The sequence below is a fragment of the Microcaecilia unicolor genome, chromosome 10 (genome assembly GCF_901765095.1).
Source record: "Microcaecilia unicolor chromosome 10, aMicUni1.1, whole genome shotgun sequence".
Lineage (NCBI taxonomy): Eukaryota > Metazoa > Chordata > Amphibia > Gymnophiona > Siphonopidae > Microcaecilia > Microcaecilia unicolor.
The window spans coordinates 65,110,677-65,134,171 of NC_044040.1; the positions used below are offsets into that span (position 1 = coordinate 65,110,677).

The 23,495-nt window shown below is 41.2% G+C and overlaps 1 protein-coding gene across 1 annotated transcript in view; it reads left to right on the forward strand.

The window, feature by feature from the left end:
* The window catches only part of CNTN1 (contactin 1), a 317,283-nt gene extending 296,118 nt beyond the window's left edge, over positions 1-21,165 (forward strand). Inside the window, exon 23 of the mRNA XM_030216174.1 lies at positions 16,894-21,165. Coding sequence (XP_030072034.1) covers positions 16,894-16,973 — 80 coding nt within the window. The 3' untranslated portion in view covers positions 16,974-21,165. The remainder of the gene's footprint in view (positions 1-16,893) is intronic.
* The last annotated feature ends 2,330 nt before the right edge of the window (positions 21,166-23,495 follow it).

Below are 23,495 nucleotides of genomic sequence, written 5' to 3' on the forward strand. Positions count from 1 at the left end.
ACGGCCATCAAGGGAAAATGCATAGCAGGGACTTTTTTAATTTGTATGAAGTCTTTATTGAACATTTCTCAAAACAGTATCACAAAATACAGCACTCCAGAACAAGTAAGTCATAACATAACTAATCAGCAAGATCCCTATTTTTTGTTACAAGCTGGCCGACTGGCTTCCCCTCCTAGGGAAGGAAATTCGCGTGCAAATGAGCAGCTCATTTGCATGCGATTTCCTTCATGCATGCCCTTCCCTTACTGATTCGCTAAGGGATCGGTAAGGGAAGGACTCTTCTGTGCAGTTTAGTGCACCTGGCTTTAAATCTGCTCCAGGGACCTGCATACTGCTGTCAAGGAGCTGGCTGGCATAGAGGCTGGCAATGTTTTAAAGTTGTTTTGGGGTGGGAGGGGGTTGGTGACCACTGGGGGAGTATGGGGAGGTCATCCCCGATTCCTTCTGGTGGTCATCTGGTCAGTTTGGGCACCTTTTTGAGACTTGGTCATGAAAATAAATAGACCAAGTAAAACCGGCCAAATGCTCGTCATCGCCGGTTTTCTTTTTTCCATTATCAGCTGAAGCCGGCCATCTCGTAAGCAAGCCCATGTCCCGCTTTCGCTACCCTGCCGACATGCCCCCTTGAAGTTTGGCCACCTCCGCGACGGAATGCCGGCGAGTGTGTCCAAAAATCGGCTTTCGATTATACCGATTTGGCCGGTTTTAGGAGATGGCCGGCCATCTCCTGATTTGTGTTGGAAGATCGCCGGCGATCTCTTTCGAAAATAAGCCGGACAGCTGCATTTGTTAAATTCCTAAAAACATCCACCCTAGACCATCAATACTCACTGGAAATTAATTAATCAAATTAATTCTAACTTACAACTGTTTCTGCTTTAGCAATGATATCTATCTGGAAATCATGGGCACTGCTGTGGGCACCAGGATGGCACCACAATATGCTAACCTCTTCATGGCAGAAGTAGAAGAAACATTCTTGAATACATATCAGACTAAACCCCTAAAATACTACCAGTATATTCATGACATTTTTATGATTTTTACTGCGGGAGAAGAGACTCTCAAACAATTTTACAGCGCTTTCAGTACGTACCATCCTACAAACAAATTCAAAATCAACTACTTCCCAGAAAAAGTCAATTTTCTAGACACCACATTTTCCATCAGCAATGGCTGTATACAAGCATCTATTTACAAGAAACCTACGAATAGATTCAGCTATCTTCACAGCTCCAGCTTCCGCCTTTCACATATAAAAAAAATCCATTATACACAGACAAGCCACACGATATCATCGTATCTGTTCTGACCCAAGAGACAGAGATAATAAACACCTCAAAATCCTGACTGAATCCTTCAAACAAAAAGGTTACAACAACATAATCTCCAGGAATATTGCCTCTTCCCTTAAAATAAGAGAAAACCTATTGCAATACCAGGAAAAGAAAGCCACAAAGAGTATCCCCCATGGTAGTGACATACAATCCAGGGTCCATAGGCAAGGCAGGACTCGAGGCAAAAGCTGGAACCATGGCAGGAACTGAAGCAAAGCTGGGCTGGAACTGAAGACTTGGCAGGAGATGAAGCATGGCTGGGCTTGAACTGAAGGCTTGGCAGGTGCTGAGGCAAGGCTGGTCTGGAGACAGGCAAGGCAAGCTGCAGTGGAGACAAGCAAGGCAAGTGGGACTGGAGACAGTCAAGGCAAGCTGGTCTGGAGGCAAGGCAGGAGCTAGGAGGCAAGTCTGGAGCTGGAAGGCAAGGCAGGAATGTGGGGATGGCAAGGCAGGCTGGAAGTCATGCTGAAGGTCAGGTAAGGCAGTCAAGAGACCTGATGACAAGGTACTGATAGAGTGGCAGGGACTTCATTATATTCCCCCCAAAATGGAAGTGATGGTTCCAGTAGGCGTCCAGGTCTCCCCGCTGCTAGCTCTTTAAAACTGGGCCCGATACGTGTGTGCACGTCTATGAATGCAGCAATCAAAAGAGGTTTCAATTGTAACAAAGAAAAGCTTCAAATAATGCATTGCAAGTAACTGCTGAAATTTGTAGCTTAAATTATCCAACAAAAAGCCCAAAAATTTAACCATAAGCCTGGGGGATACCATCAGATCACAAACCTTGAACTTAGATACTGCAACATCTGTTTCCTTTCCAAAAACCAGAGCCTCAGTTTTCTGTGCATTAATAACCAGCAAAAATTTACATCACCAAGTTACCACCTGCTCTAAACTCTGATTTACCGTTGGCAACTTGTCCTCCAGTCATGAGACCAGAGGAAGTACAATTTGAATATCATCTGCATAAGAAAAAATGTACAGCCATAAGGGTGAATTAAGTAAACTAAGGGATGCTGAAAAATATTAAAAAGAAGAAAGCACCAAGCCCCGTGGCACTCCATTAAAGCTTTCCTCACAGTCAACATCTCATTTGCTTTAACCTGAAAGGTTCTATTTGTGAGACATGAAATAAGCTAAGACAAAAGACTACACCATAAGCCCATTTCTTTACATCTCTGCAACAAAAGAGAGTGATCCATAAGTCAAAAGCAGCTGTAAGATGCAGAGCAATCAATGTCACCATCTCTTTCTTATCCAAATATCTACAGGCTGAATCTATAACCACTGTCAACAACCATTGAATCCGATCCTCATCAAAATGCTGCCTGCCCAATATGAAAAGCATTGGTATCTTCCAAAACATCCTCTATCTGACAGGCTACTTCTTTCTCTGTGACTTTAGCTAGCATGAACAGATTGGAAATAGGTCTAAAACTGGCTCGGTGTGTCAAATCAGAACTACCCCTTTAGTTGGAATGGAACACAAATTTCTCTCATTCAAAATATCTTGTATCCAGATCAGAACTTCTACAGGACAATGGTTCCGCAAAACTCTATGACTGATGTTTTAAAAATGCCCACCATAGATTCTAAATATCAGACTTTAATGTTTTCTTCTTGCAGTATGCAAGCTCAAGAAATTCTGTATTAACTGAGTACAAAACTGAAGGAAAAAAACTTTGTGATAATTTACCCACATCTCTGTTTTTAGATTAAATAGCTAGTAAAAGGCTGACTCATACCACAATTGTATAGGACCATGACCGTTAAAAGACTATTTGTCATTTATTCGGTTAAGGGCAACTATCCTTCCTCCAAAGTTACATAGCAGAAAAGAATTTAATTGGTATTGACTTTTCAAGTTGGCCATCTTTAAGTGGTTACTGGCAAGTTGTCTCAATTTCACCTCTTCACTCTGGTGGCTGATTTTGCTGAATGTCCTCCAACATGCTGAGACAAATAGAACAAGACAAATAAGACAGGGGTAGTGGTATAGGGAAAAGATTCTGATGGTTTGTTACTTGATCTATTGGCATGAAAATAGAGGTGTAGATTTCCTTTCTAAAATTTATCTGGATTAGGTCAGATACAATGGAATGCACAAATTTCACTCATGGAAACCCAGCTCTGTACATATATCATTGCAAAACTGCTTTGATGTTTCAGTGTCATAGCACCAGTTATTTGTATTTAGGGCTTCTGATTTTAAAAAGACACCAGCATTCATAGGCGTAGTTTGACTGTTTCATTTGGGGGGGCAAAGAATGGGCGGAGCATATTAGCATATCATTTGCATATATACATATGCAAATGATATGCTAATATGGAGGAAGGAATTGAAATTTACAGGCAAAATATCACAGATGCACATTTCAAAAAGCTGACACATTTCAATTAATAAATTATGAATACAATACTTTTATCTACCTTTGTTGTCTGATCATTTAGTTTTTCTATTCGCTTTGGTCCCAGTGTCTTCTGTTTTATGCAGTGTCTTCTTTCCAGTAGGCTTCCCTCTGCTCCCCACCCTCCCAGTCCCATCCATCTTCTGTTCCTTCCCTCTGCTCACCATCCCTCCGTCCCATCCGTCTTCTGCTCCTTTCCTCTGCTGTACCTGACCTCTCCCAATCCCATCCATCTCCTGGTCCATCCCCCTGCTCCCCACCCCTCCCAGTCCCATCCATCTCTTGCTCCTTCCCTCTGCTCCCCACCCCTCCCAGTCCCAACCATCTCTTGCTCCTTCCCTCTGCTCCCCACCCCTCCCAGTCCCAACCATCTCTTGCTCCTTCCCTCTGCTCCCCACCCCTCCCAGTCCCATCCATCTTCTGTTCCTTCTCTCTGCTCACCATCCCTCCATCCCATCCATCTTCTGCTCCTTCCCTCTGCTGTGCCTGACCTCTCCCAATCCCATCCATCTCCTGGTCCATCCCTCTGCTCCCCACCCCTCCCAGTCCCATCCATCTCTTGCTCCTTCCCTCTGCTCCCCACCCCTCCCAGTACCATCCATCTTCCCTCTGCTCCCCACCCCTCCCAGTTCCATCCATCTTCCTTCTACTGCCCCCCCCCCCCGCGAGGTCCAAGATCATGACTCCGTTTACCCTCTCTCTTCCTCCCTCCCTCTGGCCCAGGCAACAGTCTTCAGCTTTTTCAGCGTTCCTGGCAGCGGTAGCAATGTACACGCTGCCTTCGGTCTGCCCCGGAAGCCTTCTCTTCAAGTTCCTGTTCCCACCTATGCAGGAACAGGAAATTGAAGAGAAGGCTTTGGGGCAGAGCCGAAGGCAGCGTGTACATCGCTACCGCTGTCAGGAACGCTGAAAAAGACTGCTGCCTGCGCCGGAGGGAGGGAGGAAGAGAGAGGGGTAGACGGACACGCTCCTCTCTGTCCGTTTGGCTTCCCTGCCCTCTCTGTCTGCGTCCCGCCTTCCTCTGACGTCAGAGGAAGGCGGGACGCAGACAGAGAGGGCAGGGAAGCCAAGCGGATGGAGAGGAGCGCGTGCCTGGATGTGTTTTTTTTTTTAACTAATGGCGCGGCGGCGCCTCGTCATCGTTTGGGGGGGCATTGCCCCCCCTCACCCCCCCCAGTCTACGCCTATGCCAGCATTAGTACCTGTAACACAAATACTTCAATAAAGAAGTCAATATTCAGTCATCATAGTCAGTGGGGCCGATATTCAGACCATGGGAGTTATCCCAGCTAACTCCCACAGTCCGTGGTGATACCGGATATTCAATGTCTGTTCATTTCCAGTGACCAGCATTGAATATCCGGTTTATTTTTAGCCAGTTTCAACATAACCGGCTAAGTAGATATTCAGACTTGCTGATGACTCCCAGATCTATCTCTCCACACCAGAAATCTCAGCCGAAATCCAGGCCAAAGTATCAGCCTGCCTGTCTGACATTGCTGCCTGGATGTCTCAGCGCCATCTGAAACTAAACATGACCAAGACTGAGCTTCTTATCTTTCCCCCTAAACCAACCTCTCCTCCTCCCCCATTCTCTATTTCTGTGGATAACACTCTCATCCTTCCTGTCTCATCAGCTCGTAACCTTGGGGTCATCTTCGACTCCTCCCTCTCCTCTGCACATATTCAACAGACGGCTAAAACCTGTTGTTTCTTTCTCTATAATATCACCAAAATTCGCCCTTTCCTTTCTGACCACACTACCAGAACCTTCATCCACACTCTTATCACCTCTCGCTTAGACTATTGCAATTTGCTTCTCACAGGTCTCCCACTTAGCCATCTCTCCTCTTCAATCTGTTCAAAATTCAGCTGCACGACTAATATTCCACCAGTGTTGTTATGCTCATATTAGCCCTCTCCTCAAGTCATTCACTGGCTTCCTATCTGTTTCCGCATACTACTACTACTACTTAACATTTATAAAGCGCTACCAGGGTTATGCAGTGCTGTACAATTTAACACAGAGAACAGTCCCTGCTCGAAGGAGCTTACAATCTAAAGGACAAAAAAGTGCAGTCAATCAAATTGGGGCAGTCTGGATTTCCTGAATAGATGAATAATGGTTAGGTGCCGAAAGTGACATTGAAGAAGTGGGCTTTGAGCAAGGATTTGAAGATGGGCAGGGAGGGGGCTTGGCGTATGGGCTCAAGGAGTTTATACAGTTCAAACTCCTCTTATTGACCTATAAGTGCATTCATTCTGCAGCTCCTCAGTACCTCTCCACTCTCAACTCTCCCTACATTCCTCCCCGGGAACTCAGTTCACTGGATAAATCTCTCTTATCTGCACCCTTCTCCTCCACTGCTAACTCCGGACTCCGTTCCTTTTATCTTGCTGCACCATATGCCTGGAATAGACTTCCTGAGCCAGTACGTCAAGCTCCATTTCTAGTCATCTTCAAATCTAAGCTAAAAGCCCACCTTTTTGATTCTGCTTTTAACTCCTAACCCTTATTCACTTGTTCAGAACCCTTATTTTATCATCCTCACTTTAATATTCCCTTATCTCTTGTTTGTCTGTCCTAATTAGATTGTAAGCTCTGTCGAGCAGGGACTGTCTCTTCATGTTCAAGTGTACAGTGCTGCATACGTCTAGTAACTCTATAGAAATGATAAATAGTAGTAGTATTGCCAGTTATCTTAAAGTCGGCCAAAGAAATCCCACATTTAAACTTGGCCTGAAAATCGGTGGATAGCCAGTTACATCACATAACCAGTTATCCGCTAGCCACTAACCAGCAATATTCAGCAGGGGATAGCTGGCTATCCCCCACTAAATATTGCCGGATAGTTGGTTATGGGACATTTAACCGGCCAGGTAGCGATCCTATCTGGTTAAATGCTTTTTCATTTTGGGAGGAGTGTTTGTTTTTTTATTAAACACTGGCTACAGTGTAACCTGGGGTTAGAAAAATAAAATAAATACTTACCTGGGAGGTTTTTGGAGGGTCTCCGATGCTGCAGGAGCAGGCAGCAAGGTTTTTGGGAGGCTTCTGGGGTCATTGGTGGCTGGGGTCCGTTTTGGGGCCGATTTTGGGCCGTTTTGTGTAGATGGGAGCGCTGCGGTGGAGGAGTGGCGCTCCCCGAGGGATTTTGGGGCCTTCCGGTCCCATTTTCGGGAGGGAGAAGCTGCATCGCCGTTTTTGGCTCCCGGGGTGATTGGAACGGGCCCCGGGAGTGAAGAGGATGGCGCGATTGTTTTCGGGCCCGAAGAGGGAAACCGGAGGCCGGAGGAGCGCTGCAGGAGGCAGCGTTGAAGTTTGCCGGCTGAGGGAGGGCGCCGGGAATTGTTTTTTTTAAAAAACAAGATGCCGGCGAGTAAAGAACGCCGGCGCGAGTGTGCATGAGGCGGCGCGCCTCATGCACGAATCGCGAACGCGCGTCTTCGCGAGTAGGCCGAAGCCGGGGCCTAAATTTTGGGCCGGCTTCGGTTCTTTTTTTATTATTGGATCCGTTTTCGTACCAGGACGACCGGGACCGGAACCGAGGGTAGGCATCGAGTGTGCTGAAAATCACGGACAAGGTAAGGGGTTTTTTTAACCTAAAATTTCCGTTTATTTATTTTTAAATTGTATAAGTTCGGTTTTTGATTTTTAAAAAATCAGGGGTTTAAGTTTTTTAAATTTGGTTTTTAGATTCTTGATCAGGGGATTTTTCTTGATTTTTCTATCGGATTAGTTTTTTGAATTTAAATATTTTTAGGGGTTTTTTTGAAGGGGTGCTAGTTTGAAGGGGTTAATAAAGGGTTAAATTCTTAAATTCGACAGGGTAGATTAAGGAAGGGGTATATTAATTTTTGAGATGGGTTTTACAAATTTGGGTAATTTTGGAGGGGTGTTAGAGGGGATAATGTGCGGCGGATAGGAAAATTGGGGTATTTTTAAAATTTAAAAGTATGGTTAGATGGGGAATTCGGGGTTTTAGTGGCAGGGAAAATTTGGGGTGTTTTGGGGAAAATTGGAAGGAGTTATAGTTTAATTTTATAATTTCCCATTGAACTCTATGGGAAATTATAAAATAAAATGGAGATTTTGCTGTGCTTCTCAAGATTCCGCTGGTCAGCTTGAGGGTTTAGAATGTTGGAAAAGGCTTGGGATTGGTCAGCAAGGCTTGGAATCCCAAGCCAAAGCTTGGTCTCCTAGGAGATGAGGCTAACTGACAGGGGCAGTGAGAGGCTGGTGACTGAAGAGAGCGGAAGCGCAGCTCAGTGTGGGAGAGTCAGTGTGAGATTATTGGTGATTGGAAGTTAGAAAGTGAGTTTAGTGTGATAGTAAAAAGTGTGAGAGTGATAGTGAATTAAAGGAAAAGTCTGTAAGGGGTTTTATTTGATTTTTGATTAATTATAATAAACTTGGGGGGTATGAAGTGTGATTGGTTTTGGTAGTGAAGTGTATGGATGATAGGGGAAAGGGTATGAGTACATATGAGAATAAGAAAGTGATTAAGGAATGTTGGGATGCAAGGGACTGAAAGGGTTATCAGCCTCTTCAGTTTAGGGAATAAGTGATTAGCATAGGTTTGGAGCAATACAGGGATTTGTATTTAATTTTATTTAAATAGTTTAGTTGGCCCTAAGTATTAAATAAATAATTCACTAGAACTAAAGGTATTAACAACATGTGAGAATAGATAGGGTTTTTCCTCCTATTAAGTTTTAAGAGATAGGTTTAGGGAGAAGACCTGGAAGAAGAACCTGGAAGTTGGAGAACCAACAAGGGCCCCTCCGCAAGACAGACTACACATCATCCAGTGAATTGACATAAGCTAAGTGACTATTGAGAAAATAGAGAAAAAAAATAGAAAAGAAAAGATAGAGAAAGACAAAGACAACACTAAATATACTTACCTTGCTTGCTTCTCTAGAGTGAAAACAGGTACCTGTAAAAAGAGAACAAAGAACACACAAAGTATCAATTCTAATAATTTACTGTATAGCTTATTTGTCATCTGATTTAATTGAAAAGAAATTGAGAAAGGTTATTTGAGATACTTATCTGAAAATTCTTGAGACCTAAAGTGATTCCTGTAAAGAAAAAGAAAAAGGAAACTAAGTTAATATATTAACCCTAAGTGGAGAAATTATTTAGTTAGAATTGTGATACCAATAGAAGGGAATTTGGTTAGAAATTAAAATGTTATTGTTCCTAGTTTTTATGATTACTAGAATGTGTTGAATAAACTTGTGTTATTTATATTAAACATAATAGAGTTTTATTGCCTCCTTCAAATAAGGGATAATCCTGAATCTAGTTTTTTTTTCCCCTCATGGTCCTAGGGATTATGAGGAGAGGTTAGTTTTTGTAGCTTACCCCTTTCATTCTGAGGTAGAGTTCCAGAGTCACGACTACTGCCATCTGGAAATTTGGGCTCTATTTCTGATAACATCTTGTGCCAGAGCGAGAGGGGTACAGCCAACAACAGCAGTCAAAAAATCTGCGTATTCAGTACCACTATCTGGATAATGGCCAGCGCTGAATATCCAGATAAGGCGGTAAGCACCAGATCTCATCAAGATAGCGGCAATATTTATGGGGGGAGTTTATCAACTTAGGCTGCTGTTAAAAGACATGTTATTTTACTGTTGACCCCATTTATTAGTAACTAGATCTCATTATATAAAGTGGCATCACTGCTAAAATAGCATGAGTTAGTGGTAAAATGACATGTGTTAACGATAATACCAAAAATGTATGAGTCTTTATCTTAATTCCACTCTGATGCTCACTCCAGATAATTTATCAAGTATCATTTTAAAAGAGGAAAAGATTTCAGATGCTTAGTTGTATGTAAATTATGGAGGTCTTTTACTAAGTTGTGCTAGCATTTTTAGCTTGTGCTAAAAATCAGCTGGCACTAAACAATGAGGTGCATATAGGAATATAATGGGTGTCAGCATTGTTTAGCTGCAGCTGATTTTTAGCACAAGCTAAAAACATGCATGCATCTTGGTGAAAGCCCCCTAAATTGCAAAGTGTGTGCAACATCACCAGTCGAAAACCTCCACCTCCCTATCTATTCACGGCCACGACAGGTCCTTTTTGCATGTGCCAAAGACGCTGGTTGGAATAAAGCTATTTTGGTTCTTCAAGAGCATCTTTCCACTGTTTTGTTTCTTCCGTACCCACAACAGAACCAGCCTGCCCAGTCAAAACTGAATTGTAGTGATTTTGCTGCATACTTTGCCAACAAAATTAAAAGTCTCTGCCAGGATTTACAGACAGTCCCACCTAGTCTCCAATCAGCTTACCTGGCGTGCACAAACTTGCTCCCTCCTGTCACACACATATGGGACTCTTTTAACCCAATAGAGGAGGGCCTTGACAAAATCCAAAGAGACCTTCGACCAACTACCTACTCCCATGATGTCTGTCATCAAAGATAATTCAGCAGGCAAGCAGGGGTCTCAGAAGGCACCACAAAAATTGTGAACTCCTCTTCTTCTACTGGGCAACTACCAACAGCATTAAAAAGGGCAGTAGTGCGTCCTTTGCTAAAGAAGAACAACCTTGACCAGGACAAGCTTGAAAGTTACCAGCCAATATCTAACATCCCATTTCTCGGAAAACTTATATAACAAACAGTCTTTGTTCAACTCAGTGATTGACTAGAAGAGAGAAATGTGCTAGATCCATGTCAATCTGGATTTAGACCTGGCTATGAATCAGAAACAGTTCTTGTATGTATGTATGTATGTATGTATGTTTGTTTGTTTGTTTGTTACATTTGTATCCCACATTTCCCCACCTATTTTTAGGCTCAATGTGGCTTACATAATACTGGAGAGGCCTTTGCAGGGTAATGTTGTGGTAAGATCCAAGTTCATGTGGCACAGCCAAATAGATTATCTTCACAGAAACCGAGACAGGGGATTTGCCTCGGTGTTAGTACTACTTGATTTCTCAGCAGCTTTTAACACTTTGGATCATGATACCATGCTTGCACGACTGGCAGAAACAGGTATCAGTGGAACAGTACTTGCATGGTTCAGATCATATCTATCAGACAGGCAACAGTCCATACTGTTTGGTAGCACCTCATTGCCACCATGGGCACTGACCTGTGAGGTACCACAAGGATCAATACTGTCACCTATTCTGTTTAATATCCACCTCAAGCCACTAGCCGAGTTGATTCAGTCAATGGACACTCAGTTCTACATCTACATGGATGATGTACAGCTACTCATACATGTTGAATCTATCTTACCCACAGCCCTGAATAAACTAACTACCTAACATCAATTCAAGAATGGGTTAAAAACAGCAAACTTTGCCTGAACCCAAGTAAAACTGAACTTTTATGGGTCCCTAACACAAGTGGGCACATACCTGACATCAAAATCACTTTTGGGAAATATGAACTCTCCCTCAAATCACAAGTCAGGAACCTTGGAATACAGCTAGAATCAACACTTACTCTGATCCCCCAAATCCAAGCAACCTTCAAGAGCTGCTTCTATCATTTACAACAACTAAGTTGCTTCTCGCCTTACGTTGAGAAGGCAAGTCTTGTCTCAGTTGTGCATGCAATGATAATATCAAGACTGAATTACTGTAATGCACTCTGCACTGGTCTGACTACAAAGAGTCTGCACCAGCTTCAGTTGATTCAAAATGCTACAATATAGGGCTAAATTTAAAACTCCATGTCTGATCTTCAAGGCCCTTAAAGGAAATGGTGCAGAGTACGTGAACAGGATCTCCTTCTACACACCTCCAAGGTCACTAAGGTCATCCTAAGGACTATACCTAGCACACCTTCTCCAAAGAATATCACACGAAGTGATACCCACTAGCGAGCTTTCTCCGGAATAGCCTTTACACTCTAGAATGCACTGCCTGAAGAGCTTTACTTAACACAAGATTCTCTTTCAGGAAACAGTTGAAAGCTTGGCTCTTCAAGAAAGCTTGGCTCTTCAACCAGGTCTTTAATGGAAGAAGTAGCTAACTTGCTAATCACACACTCACACAGAAGGAGTGACTCTGACTATGCATACTATAGTAAGGCATGTTTATCCACTCCTACCCTACTAAGATAATATTCAAGCACCTTTTCTGACCTCATGTGCAACTTTCTTTAAATTAGTCTCCTTATTTTCTTACTCCTGTTACCCTATCTTATCTATCTATAGGTTCAATCTTTGCTTGCACCCTATGCTGTCTATTAAAATATTTTATTGTGTTGACATTGTAATGTAGCATACTATCCAGCTTATTTTCAAAAGAGAAAAACGCCTATATTTCGACCCAAATCGGGAGATGGGCGTTTTTCTCGCAAAGGTGCCCAAATCGTTATAATCGAAAGCTGATTTTGGGCGTTTCCAACTGCACTCCGTCGCGGAAATGAATAAAGTTGACGGGGGCATGTTGGAGGCGTGGTGAAGGCGGGACTGGGGCGTGGTTATCAGCCGAGGAGAGATGGGCGTCTTTAGCTGATAATCGAAAAAAAAAGGCATTTTTGCCACGATTTTGGGTCACTTTTTTTGGACCTTTTTTTTTCAAGAACAAGTCCCAAAAAAGTGCCCCAACTGCCCAGATGACCACTGGAGGGAATCGGGGATGACCTCCCCGGACTCCCCCAGTGGTCAGTAACCCCCTCTAACCAAAAAAAAAACCACTTTAAAAACTTTTTTTCCAGCCTCTATGCCAGCCTCAAATGCCGTACCCACCTCCATGACAGCAGAATGTGTTCTATCCTGTGACAGTCTTTCCCTGGGTCAGATGTGGCTCTCGGGTGCACTACAGGGTCACATCAGCATTGCATTGTGGTGGGTGTAGGGTATTGGGCTCCGTGATTTCATTAGATTGTGTTACAGTCTCACGATGTTGGTAGTTGGTAGGCTCTTCTCCCATGGTGCTTTTCCCCCTGCCTACTGGGTCAGAGTTTGTTCAGTTTTGTTTCCGGTAGTCCATGAGGTAGTGGCCAGTTTTGTAAGCCAGTTTTAGATCCCTTCCATGTGTTAGCCACGTTAGAGAACTTAGTTCTTACCTTGAATGTAGCTGAAAGAGGGCATTGTACACCATTCTGCCAGCTCTGACCTACTGCTAATCTCAGTACCGGGGAGACTAGTTGCCAGTGGGGCACAACCTCTGATCTGCAGTTAACTGTGAGTAAACGTGCTTATTCCAACAAAGGACGTTTTCAGAGAGATTAGTCTTCAGGTGTAAACTGGTGTGCCAAAGTTATACAGCAGCAACAAGTCCTAGAGGCCTGCGTGTATGCAGGTCCCTGGAGCACTTTTAGTGGGTACCACAGTGCACTTCAGCCAGGTGGACCCAAGCCCATCCCCCCCTACCTGTAACACTTGTGCTGGTAAATGGGAGGCCTCCAAAACCCACTGTACCCACATATAGGTGCCCCCTTCACCCCTAAGAGCTATGGTAGTGTTGTACATTTGTGGGTAGTGGATTTTGGGGGAGGGGGGTTGGGAGCTCAGCACCCGTGGTAAGGGAGCTATGCATGTGGGAGCTTTTTCTGAAGTCCACCGCACTGACCTAGGGTGCCCAGTTGGTGTCCTGGCATATCAGGGGGGCCAGTGTACTACGAATCCTGGCCCCTCCCACGACCAAATGGCTCGGATTAGGACGTTTTTGAGCTGGGCGTTTTAAGTTTCGATTATCGCTAAAAAAAAACAAACGCCCAGCTCAAAAACGTCCATTTTTTCAAAAATACGCTTCGGCCCTCCCCTTCACAGACCCGTTCATGGAGATAAACGCCCAAGGAGATAGTCATTTCCTTTCAATTATGCCCCTCCATGCCATACTTTGTATTGTAATTTGAATATTTTTAATGCTGTGATTGTCCATTGTTTGTTTAACTTATTCTTGCTGTACACCATCTTGAGTGAATTCCTTCTAAAAGGTGGCAAATAAATCCAAATAAATAAAAAAATTGTTAGCCTTTGCTCACTGCTGTCATGTGTATCTGCAGTAGGTTTTGTTGTAATGATCAGGAAAACATAAGAACTTCTGTACTGGGTTAGACCAAAGGTCCATAAAGTTCAGTATCTTGTTTCCAACAATGGCCAATCCAGGTCACAAATATCTGACAGGATCCCAAAAGGTAGAGAGATTCCATGCCACTTATGACCTTATACACAGTGGCTTCCCTAAGTCTACCTGGTCAATAACAGTTTATAGAATTTTCTCACAAAAAAATTGTCCAAACCTGTTTTTAAATCTAGCTATGCTGACAGTTTTTACTACATCTATTTTCTATTTCTATTTCTGTTGATGGCTCTCTCATTCTCCCTGTCTCCTCAGCTCAAAACCTTGGGGTCACCTTTGACTCTTCTCTCTCCTTCTCTGCTCATATCCAGCAGATTGCCAAGACCTGTCGTTTCTTTCTTTACAACATCCGTAAAATCCGCCCCTTTCTTTCCGAGCACTCTACCAAAACCCTCATCCACACCCTTGTCACCTCTCGTTTAGACTACTGCAATCTGCTTCTTGCTGGCCTCCCACTTAGTCACCTCTCCCCTCTCCAGTCAGTTCAAAATTCTGCTGCCCGTCTCATCTTCCGCCAGGGTCGCTTTACTCATACTACCCCTCTCCTCAAGACCCTTCACTGGCTCCCTATCCGTTTTCGCATCCTGTTCAAACTTCTTCTACTAACCTATAAATGTACTCACTCTGCTGCTCCCCAGTATCTCTCCACACTCGTCCTTCCCTACACCCCTTCCCGTGCACTCCGCTGCATGGATAAATCCTTCTTATCTGTTCCCTTCTCCACTACTGCCAACTCCAGACTTCGCGCCTTCTGTCTCGCTGCACCCTACGCCTGGAATAAACTTCCTGAGCCCCTACGTCTTGCCCCATCCTTGGCCACCTTTAAATCTAGACTGAAAGCCCACCTCTTTAACATTGCTTTTGACTCATAACCACTCGCCTCCACCTACCCTCCTCTCTTCCTTCCTGTTCACAATAATTGATTTGATTTGCTTACTTTATTTATTTTTTGTCTATTAGATTGTAAGCTCTTTGAGCAGGGACTGTCTTTCTTCTATGTTTGTGCAGCGCTGCGTATGCCTTGTAGCGCTATAGAAATGCTAAATAGTAGTAGTAGTAGTAGTACATCTACCCACAACAGACTTCAGAACTTAATTGTGTTCAGTGAAATATAATTTCTCCAATTCATTTTATTGTACTACTTAGTGACTTCATGAAGTGTCCCCTACTTTGTTTTACATTTTGTAAGAATAAACAAGCAAATTGCATTTAATTTGTTCCACTCCCCTTTGTTGTTTCTGTACCTTTCTAATTTTGCTAATATAGTACAACTTGTGATAAAATAACCCATTTTGGACTAGATTCTATAAATGATGCTGAAAAATGTAAGTGCTGAGCGCTATTCTATAAAGGATCCACATCCTTTCTAGAATTGGGCTAACCCCCAAATTTTATATATTGTGCCTTAATTTCCCTATGGAAATCAAAGCATATTCTACAACAATGCACATAACTTAATTGAATAACTAGCTAATCGGAACTGCTAATTGGAGGTTAACCAGCAATTATTAGCAGTAATTGGCAACTTGCTAAGTGTGTTTTGTAATGTGGTGCGTGTAAATTATAGATTGCATAGTTGAAAAGGAGGTTTGGTTATGGGTGTGGAATGGGCAGGTCATGGATGTTTCTACAATCTATGCGCGTTACTATAGAATACACACGCTCTGGGCCTAATTTAGGCATTGGAATTTATGCAAAGTAAAAGATGGCCTAAATGGATGTGACCAAATTTGGTCACCTGGAGAGGCGCTCAGCGGAAATTTAAGCCTATTCTATAAAATGTAGCCTAGGCGTATTTTTTTACCATGCGGATTTTTCAGGCGCCATATATAGAATCTAACCCTAAGTGTGTAAATGGTGCCTAATTTAAGACACTGACAATTACGCCTGCTGAAAGCAGATGTAAATGCCAGCACCTAAATTAGGCACTGATGGGGTCTACAGTATTCTGTAGCAGTGTGCAAAATTCTGGGAACATCCCTGGCCATGCCCCCTTAAATTTATGCACTATAGGATTTATGCACGGATCATTAAAGAATATGATCCACATGAAAATCCCAATTAAGACCAATTAATGCCAGTAATTGGTTGCTAGCAGCCAATTACTAGTGCTGATTGGCTCATTAACCATTTAAGTTGCACACTCAAATCAGCAATGCGCATTGATTTGCATGTGCAACTTTAGTCACCATGTATAGATTCCCCCAGTTCAGGGAGGCCATTATCAACGTGGGCTGCCATTAAGATGGGGTTTTTTTTTACCACAAGTCCTGCTGTTTTAGTACAGGGTCTAATTGCATGAAATGGGACCCTGTATTAAAATGAAAGTAGAGGATGGATAATGGACATTCCAACGCAGGAACTGGTGCTTAAGGATACTTTATTCAATGCTTGTACAGCAGGACCTGACATGGTCCGTGTTTCAGCGTACCCAAACACCTACGTCAGGGGTCACAGTGATATTCAAACAGATGTGAATAGATAAGTCTATCCAAAAAACTCTGTTCATAAAAAAAAGTCCAAACGTCCAGCATAACCCAAAGGCGTCATGGCTTAAGAAAACCACTGGCAACCTCAGTTAAAATAAAATCAGATTCAGCATTGGTACCAGATACCGACCAGTGCTGAATATCCGGCTTCAGCATCAGCCCAGAAGTATTTATCCAGTTTGTGGCAGTAATCAGAATGCTAAACCAATAACAAGTCAGACAAAGTGTGATCAGTCTTTGTGCTGTCTTTAACTTTGTCCAGTTAATTATCTGGTTCGAGGTCTGAATATGGCCACTAACCAGATAAACTAGCTTGGCCCATGGACCAGCCAAGCACTGTCAAGATGTTGAGGTTATCCGAGGGGAAATTCAGTGGTGCTCTCCAGTTACTGCTGCTGAATATTCTACTTGCCAGCAGCTACTAATGTAATAAGTGCTTTTGAAAATCAGCCCTATTATTTAATGTTAGTTGATTCCCCTATATGGCATATGTTTGGCTAATTTTTTACATTACAGTGGATTAATCAATTGCTACACCCATCAATGCAAAAAATGGTACGTCAATGATTTGTTTATTTTATTTGTAGGTATTGCTGTTGGGATAACACCTAGTCTACTTGGCCTCTTGCTACCAACTTTAAGCATCTTTGCCTACCTGGATTTCTGATGTAGCTGGATTATTTTGCTTACAGTCAAATTCAAAGGATTTTCTTCAAACCTGTGAGGACCATGCATCTTTTCAGACTCCTGTGGCACCATTCAAAGCCAAATAAAGTACACATGTTTAAAACAACAACAAAAAAAGCCCCTACTGATTTCCTATGAACTTAAAGAGGATAGAGGCATTGAGGAGCTGCTTTCTTGAGTGAATTATCTTCAGAAAGAATATGAAATTATTTTTAACTTGTTCCAATATGCCTTATGAAACACTTCCACTGACCTTCGACAGTTGCATGATTTGGTCTAATGGGGCAGTTTGCAGCATTAAAATACATTAACCTGAGCTGTACAATGAAAATAGAACCACCGTCCATAGGTGCTTTAACTATAAGAACAAATTGTGACATATAATAGAGATTGAAGATGTTGATTGTATGTGGTAAATTTAAGAGTAACTATGTCTGTCTGTACTATCCTATATGTTTTGTGTACTACATATTTTTTGAAAGGCTCTTGTCCTTTAAGACAATTCAGGTTTCTATAGATACAGTCTGATCAAAAACATTTAATTCAGTTTTAGTACCAATTGAATGTATATGAAACATTTTTGAAAGTGCAGTTGAATAATGTAATTTTAGCATTTAATATATATAAGGAATTCAATTTATTGAAAATCTAGTGCAAAATCTAAGCTATACAGAGGATAAAATATGCACTACACATGAAACCAAGCTCACAGGTCACTTAAGGTTAGAGTAACTGTGTCCAGTGGACCAGGCTTAGCCATTGATGCCTTTACTTCTTCACTGCATGGAGATGTAAAACTGATTTTCTTAGAGAACTCAGTGGTGAAATCAGAACTACCTCTCCATGCTTGCAATGGGATAGAAGTAGGTCTGAATCAGTTTGTTCCCCTGAACATGGAGCCATATGATTAGGGTAGGAGTAAGGTATGGGCAAATTGGTCAACACAAAAAGGTTCAGTACAAACTATTTTAATCCTGTGATGATACACAATATACTCAAAAATATATAATGTGTCCAGTGTCTGTATATAGATATAACATTTTTAGTGAGTGCTAATGATTAGCATGCACTAAATGCTAAGTCGCCCATAGGAATATAGGGCAATTCTAGTGTTTATCATGCGCTAAAATCTCTAGCGCGGCTTAGTAAATGGGGTCCTATGAGTGGACTTGTGTCTATTATAATCATAGCACATGAAGGAGTTTTAGTCTGTTGTCAGCATGAAGTAGACAGTACTTATCTCATGCTGAAGCTCTCAAAACAACTCCTTGGAAGGCTTTAATTCTTCAAAACAGCATAGTTTGACGCAATATCCACAACAAATCAAGCAACCATATCTCAGTCCCAACATAGATCTATGTTTCACTAAGTTGCTTCCTCAGGGGTGTAAACTAGAATTAAAATGCACATAAAGATATGAATGCATTACATCTATATATACAAGCACTCAACATAATAATAATAATATTTCAAAAATCTAACAATATTATTCAGTATACATACTTGAAATCCATGTAGGCAGTGTCAAAAATTGGGACTATCCCCAGGCTAATTGACTGAAAACACCACCATATTAAACACACTCCATACTCCACACACACCCTCTTATATCCCAAGTCAGTTGGGCTAAACCATCCAATCACAGCCTTCCTTTCAACAACCAATATCCAAACAGCCTATATTTATTTATTTATTTGTTTGTAGCATTTATACCCAGCTCTTTCCCGCTCAATAGCAGGTTCAGTGCGGCTTACAATAAATGGGAACAATGTGTAACAGAGATAACACAATGTATGGATACATCAAATTACAGAAATAACAAGTTGTAAAGAGAATGAGAAGATGAAGGGATATGGGGCAAGATAAGGTTTGGATAGTGTTAGTGGTTTGGATTAGTGATGTAGAATGCATTTAAAAATCAGTCCAATCTAAATCCTGATTCAGCCCCCTGGGGGTCACAGTATGCCAGTAGAAAATAAACCATCTCTCCTTAAATAGGAGTGCTCTCTCTACATCACCCCTATGAGGGGGGCAAACAGTTACAATAACTGCAAAAGAAAGGTCAGTAATAAGATGACCCGCTTCCAGCATTTGTGTAGACTATGTTCTTATGATCAAGATTTTAAGTGTCAGGCATCTTATATGGCTCATTGGTTCTTTGATCAGGGTTATCTTTATGTGGTTATTATACATGAACTTTCAATGCACAGCGACAGTGACTGCTCCAACCTAAGTCTCAGTCTTCTTCCAGGGCCCCTCTGGTTTGTGTTTTATCTTATTTTCCTAAAGTTTCTTCAGTACATAAAATGAGTTTAAAATATTGGTTTATATTACAATATCATTCCTGCTTTACGGATTTACCACAGTTTGCATATTGCCACAGTAGGAATCTTGGTGATCATCTTATGCATTCTCAATTGGATAGCCCTGTTATCTCAAATTTTTTTAGGCCATAAGAGCTATGGTGGATGCAACTATTGCCGCTATGTGTGGTTTACTATGGAAATAGTGGCGTCTAATGTATGATTTATATCATACATTAGACTGTAATATGGAACAGGTTGTTTATTGTATTAGATGCCCCTATAATCTATTGTATATTGAACAGACTTGTTGAAAGATTAAATTGAGAATTCCTGAGCACTTGAGTTATCTACGCAATAAGCAGGAGGAAGCCTCTCTTGTTTCTCATTGGCTAGAAGTGGATCATCTTATTACTGACCTTTCTTTTGCAGTTACTGAAATTGTTTGCCTCCCTCGTGGGGGTGATGTAGAGAGACAGCCCTCCTACGTAAGGAGAGATGGTTTATGTTCTACTGGCATGTCCCCCAAGGGCCTGAATCAGGATATAGGTTGGACTGATTTTTAAATGTATTTTGGAAGGGTATAGGCTGTTGAAAGGAAGACTGTGATTGGATGGCTTAGCCCAATTGACTTGGGACATATGAGAATGTGTTTGGAGTGGGTTTGAATATGGTGGCATCTTCAAACTGTTAGCCTGTAAGTGGTCCCAGTTTTTGAAGCTGCCTATATGGATGTCAAGTATGTATACTGAATAATATTAGATTTTTGAGATGTTATTATTATGTTGAGTCCTTGTATATATAGATATAATACAGTTTTATATTTATGTGTATTTCCTTTCTAGTTTAGAGCCCTGAGGAAACAACTTAGTGAAACGTAGATCTATGTCAGGACTGATATGGAATTTGAGTTGCTTGATTTGTGAGTGAATATTGCATCAGAAGAACTGTGCTGTTTTGAAGAATTAAAGCCTTCCAAGGAGTAGTTTAGAGAGTTTCAGCATGAGATAAGTACTGTCTACTTCATGCTTCTGACGAGAGACTAAAACTCCTTGATGTGTTATGATTACAATAGATGCAAGTGTTTTACCATATATATATTGGACACATTATATATATTTGAGTATATCGTTTATTATCACTGGATTAAAATTGCTTCCACTGAACCTTTTTGTGGTGATTTAAGCTTTGGTTCCTTTTTGTTTTGATTTGATTTCTAGGCAAATTAGTCACATGACTTGGACCCAAATGTTTAGAAGGGGCCATTTCAGATGTGCTAATTCAAGGCAGACTTTTGCTCTAAGTCAGCTGCTGGTAGAAAGAAGAATATAGTGAGGGAGGGGTGGGGAAGAAACATCTGCACCTGCAGAGGTCTGTTCATTCTCCCCACCCCCTACACTTGGTCATTCAGTTGGCAGGAATTAGCAAACATTGTTTCTTACCTTCTGGTTACTCCTCTGTAGTCAGTACCAAATAGATCCCTATTTGTGAGAATTTTAAAATGTATTTACAAAAGTTTAATCCTGCCGTATATAGATAACATACTACACATGTTTTGATGTTTTCATTCAAAGAACTTAAGAATGTCAGAAGCATTGCTAGAGCCACAGAACAAATGAATGAACCGTAGGAAACATGTTGAAGGACCATGGAACCATGTATTCACCCAACAATATTTCCTTGTCTCTTCAACATGTTTACTGTGGTTCATACATTTGTTCCGTGGCCTTACTTCTTGTGTTTTCTTCCTGTGATGTTCGCTCTTAGTCAGGGGTGTCTAACCTTGGCCCTTGCCAGGTTAGGTTTTCAGGATTCCCCCAATGAATATGCATGAGATCTACTTGCATACAGTGGAGGCAGTTGCATGCAAATAGATCTCATGCATATTAATTGGGGAAATCCTGAAAACACAACTGGATTGTGGCCCTCGAGGACTGAGGTTGGACATCTCTGGTTTTGATGTTCTTCCTGTCTGTTGTATAGCAAAGAGAGGGAGCAAAGTACAAACAAAAAGTCCAAACAGCAAAACAAAAAGTACCAGGAGCCTTCAAAAAAGGGGATAAGAATTTTAATCAAATGTATAGATGAAACAATCCTAGAATGGACCCGACACGGTCCGTGTTTCGGCGCATAGCGCCTGCGTCAGGGGTCACGAAGTGTAGCAGAAAGCGTACGGCTATGGGCTGGAAACGATATGCTGCGCCACCATGTTATCCTGTCGTACAATATCAAACGGAGAGATACTCTCACGAAAGAACTTCTTCTGGTCACAAGATGAGTGAACTTCTTCTGGTCACAAGATCAGTGACAGCTTTCACTGATCTTGTGACCAGAAGAAGTTGTTTCATGAGAGTATCTCTCCGTTTGATATTGTACGAAGGGATAACACGGTGGTGCAGCATATTGCTTCCAGCCCACAGCCGTACGCTTTCTGCTACACTTCGTGACCCCTGATGCAGGTGCTGTGCGCCAAAACACGGACTGTGTCGGGTCCATTCTAGGATTGTTTCATCTATACATTTGATTAAAATTCTTATCCCCTTTTCTGAAGGTTCCTGGTATTTTTTGTTTTGCTGTTTGGACTTCCTCTCTATTGTGACAGGAGAGCTTCTAGAGTCAATGTTGATCTCTTTTTTTTTTCTCTCCAACAGCATTTGTTAATAGTTATACACTGTTGGAAGTTCTGATTGTGGTTTCCATTGAAATGCTTATCAAAATGTTCCAGTATGCAAAGGGAGCACCAGAGTTTATAAGGATTCTTTAATTTGTATAGGATTGGGTGGTTTTCACATTTCTACCCATTTGAAGTGATAAATGCAACGGTTAATAGAGTTTGAAGTATATAAGATGGATTTTATAGCTTTGGAATGTCATCTTAAAAAACACTATTAGAAATTCTGCATCCTCAATCAGAGAAAATTATCTATTAATATTCTAAGTCAGTTTGCCTAGAAAATAAACCAATATTTATGTATTCTAAGGATTTCAGCACCTTAATATTCAAGGTACTTTCAAATGCTCAAAATTATTCTTTCAAAGACTGAAAGTCAGTTTGAGAGTAATCGATAATACATATCATTTTTTATTTGATGGTGTAAATTACATTACACAATATTTATTGCACCTTATTTTTCATTTTAATCCATTAGAATGACTTAAAATAATTATTTACTCTTTATTATTTTTAAAAAGCTGCACAGATTATATTTATTTTAATATATTTACTTTATAATGAGGTTTTTCTACTGTAATCCTTTAAGTTCCAGTAAACTATATTTCAGACCCTTTTAACTTGAAGTATCCAGACTAGAAAAACATTGTAAAATAAAACTTTTCATGTTGCAAATAAAGGTTTGGCTATGTGAAAGCCTATTATAACAACAAGCCGTAATGTTCAAGAGCAAAGAATGTTTCAGAGTGTGACATTGTTCTAATAGTCTAGTGCTGCAAATGACTGTGGTAAGGTTGTTCGTTAATGTGGTGCAGTAAGGTACTTGTGAAAGCAGACCTAAATTGTTTCTTGGAAGCTATTGTGAATCCCTCCCCTAGTGTTTCCAAAGCCAAACAGAATTGGGAACATGAAACACAGGAAAATAATGCTTTTGTTCTGACTGTGTCTGTATTTTTTTTTTTAAGTTTAAGAAATGCACATTATTCAGTGTGCTCATTCTTCTGTTTTTCCATTGTGTTTTGCAATTTCGATTCAAGTATGAATGTTGAAGTAACAGTGATACTGATCAGCTGACTCCAGTAACAGTGCAATTTCTGATGCTTCGAGAATTATTAGCTTTGAACCACATTTTATCAGCACAACCTTGCTAGCAAATTAGGAATAGAGTTTATCTTTTTAGCACAGATATTGTAAAGGTCCTTACTAATACTATATACATAAAGCAAGACTAAATTAATACTTAACATCCTTTTTTGTGTCATTTTGTAATGTATATTTACGTATAAAGATTTATTAAGAGTAAATTTACTAAAGTGCGCTACCACATTAACACACACTGTTAATCTGTATAATTAGTGAATAGGTCCTGTTACATAAAATGGAACAGGTAGGGAATGTAGGCACTGGGATGGTGTGTGCTAAGTTTGATAACAGCAGTTGTGCATGCAACCACTGTTATAAAATACTAGCGTAAGTCTGCATTTATGCACATAACTTTAGATGCGAACCTTACGCCAACTCAATGGCT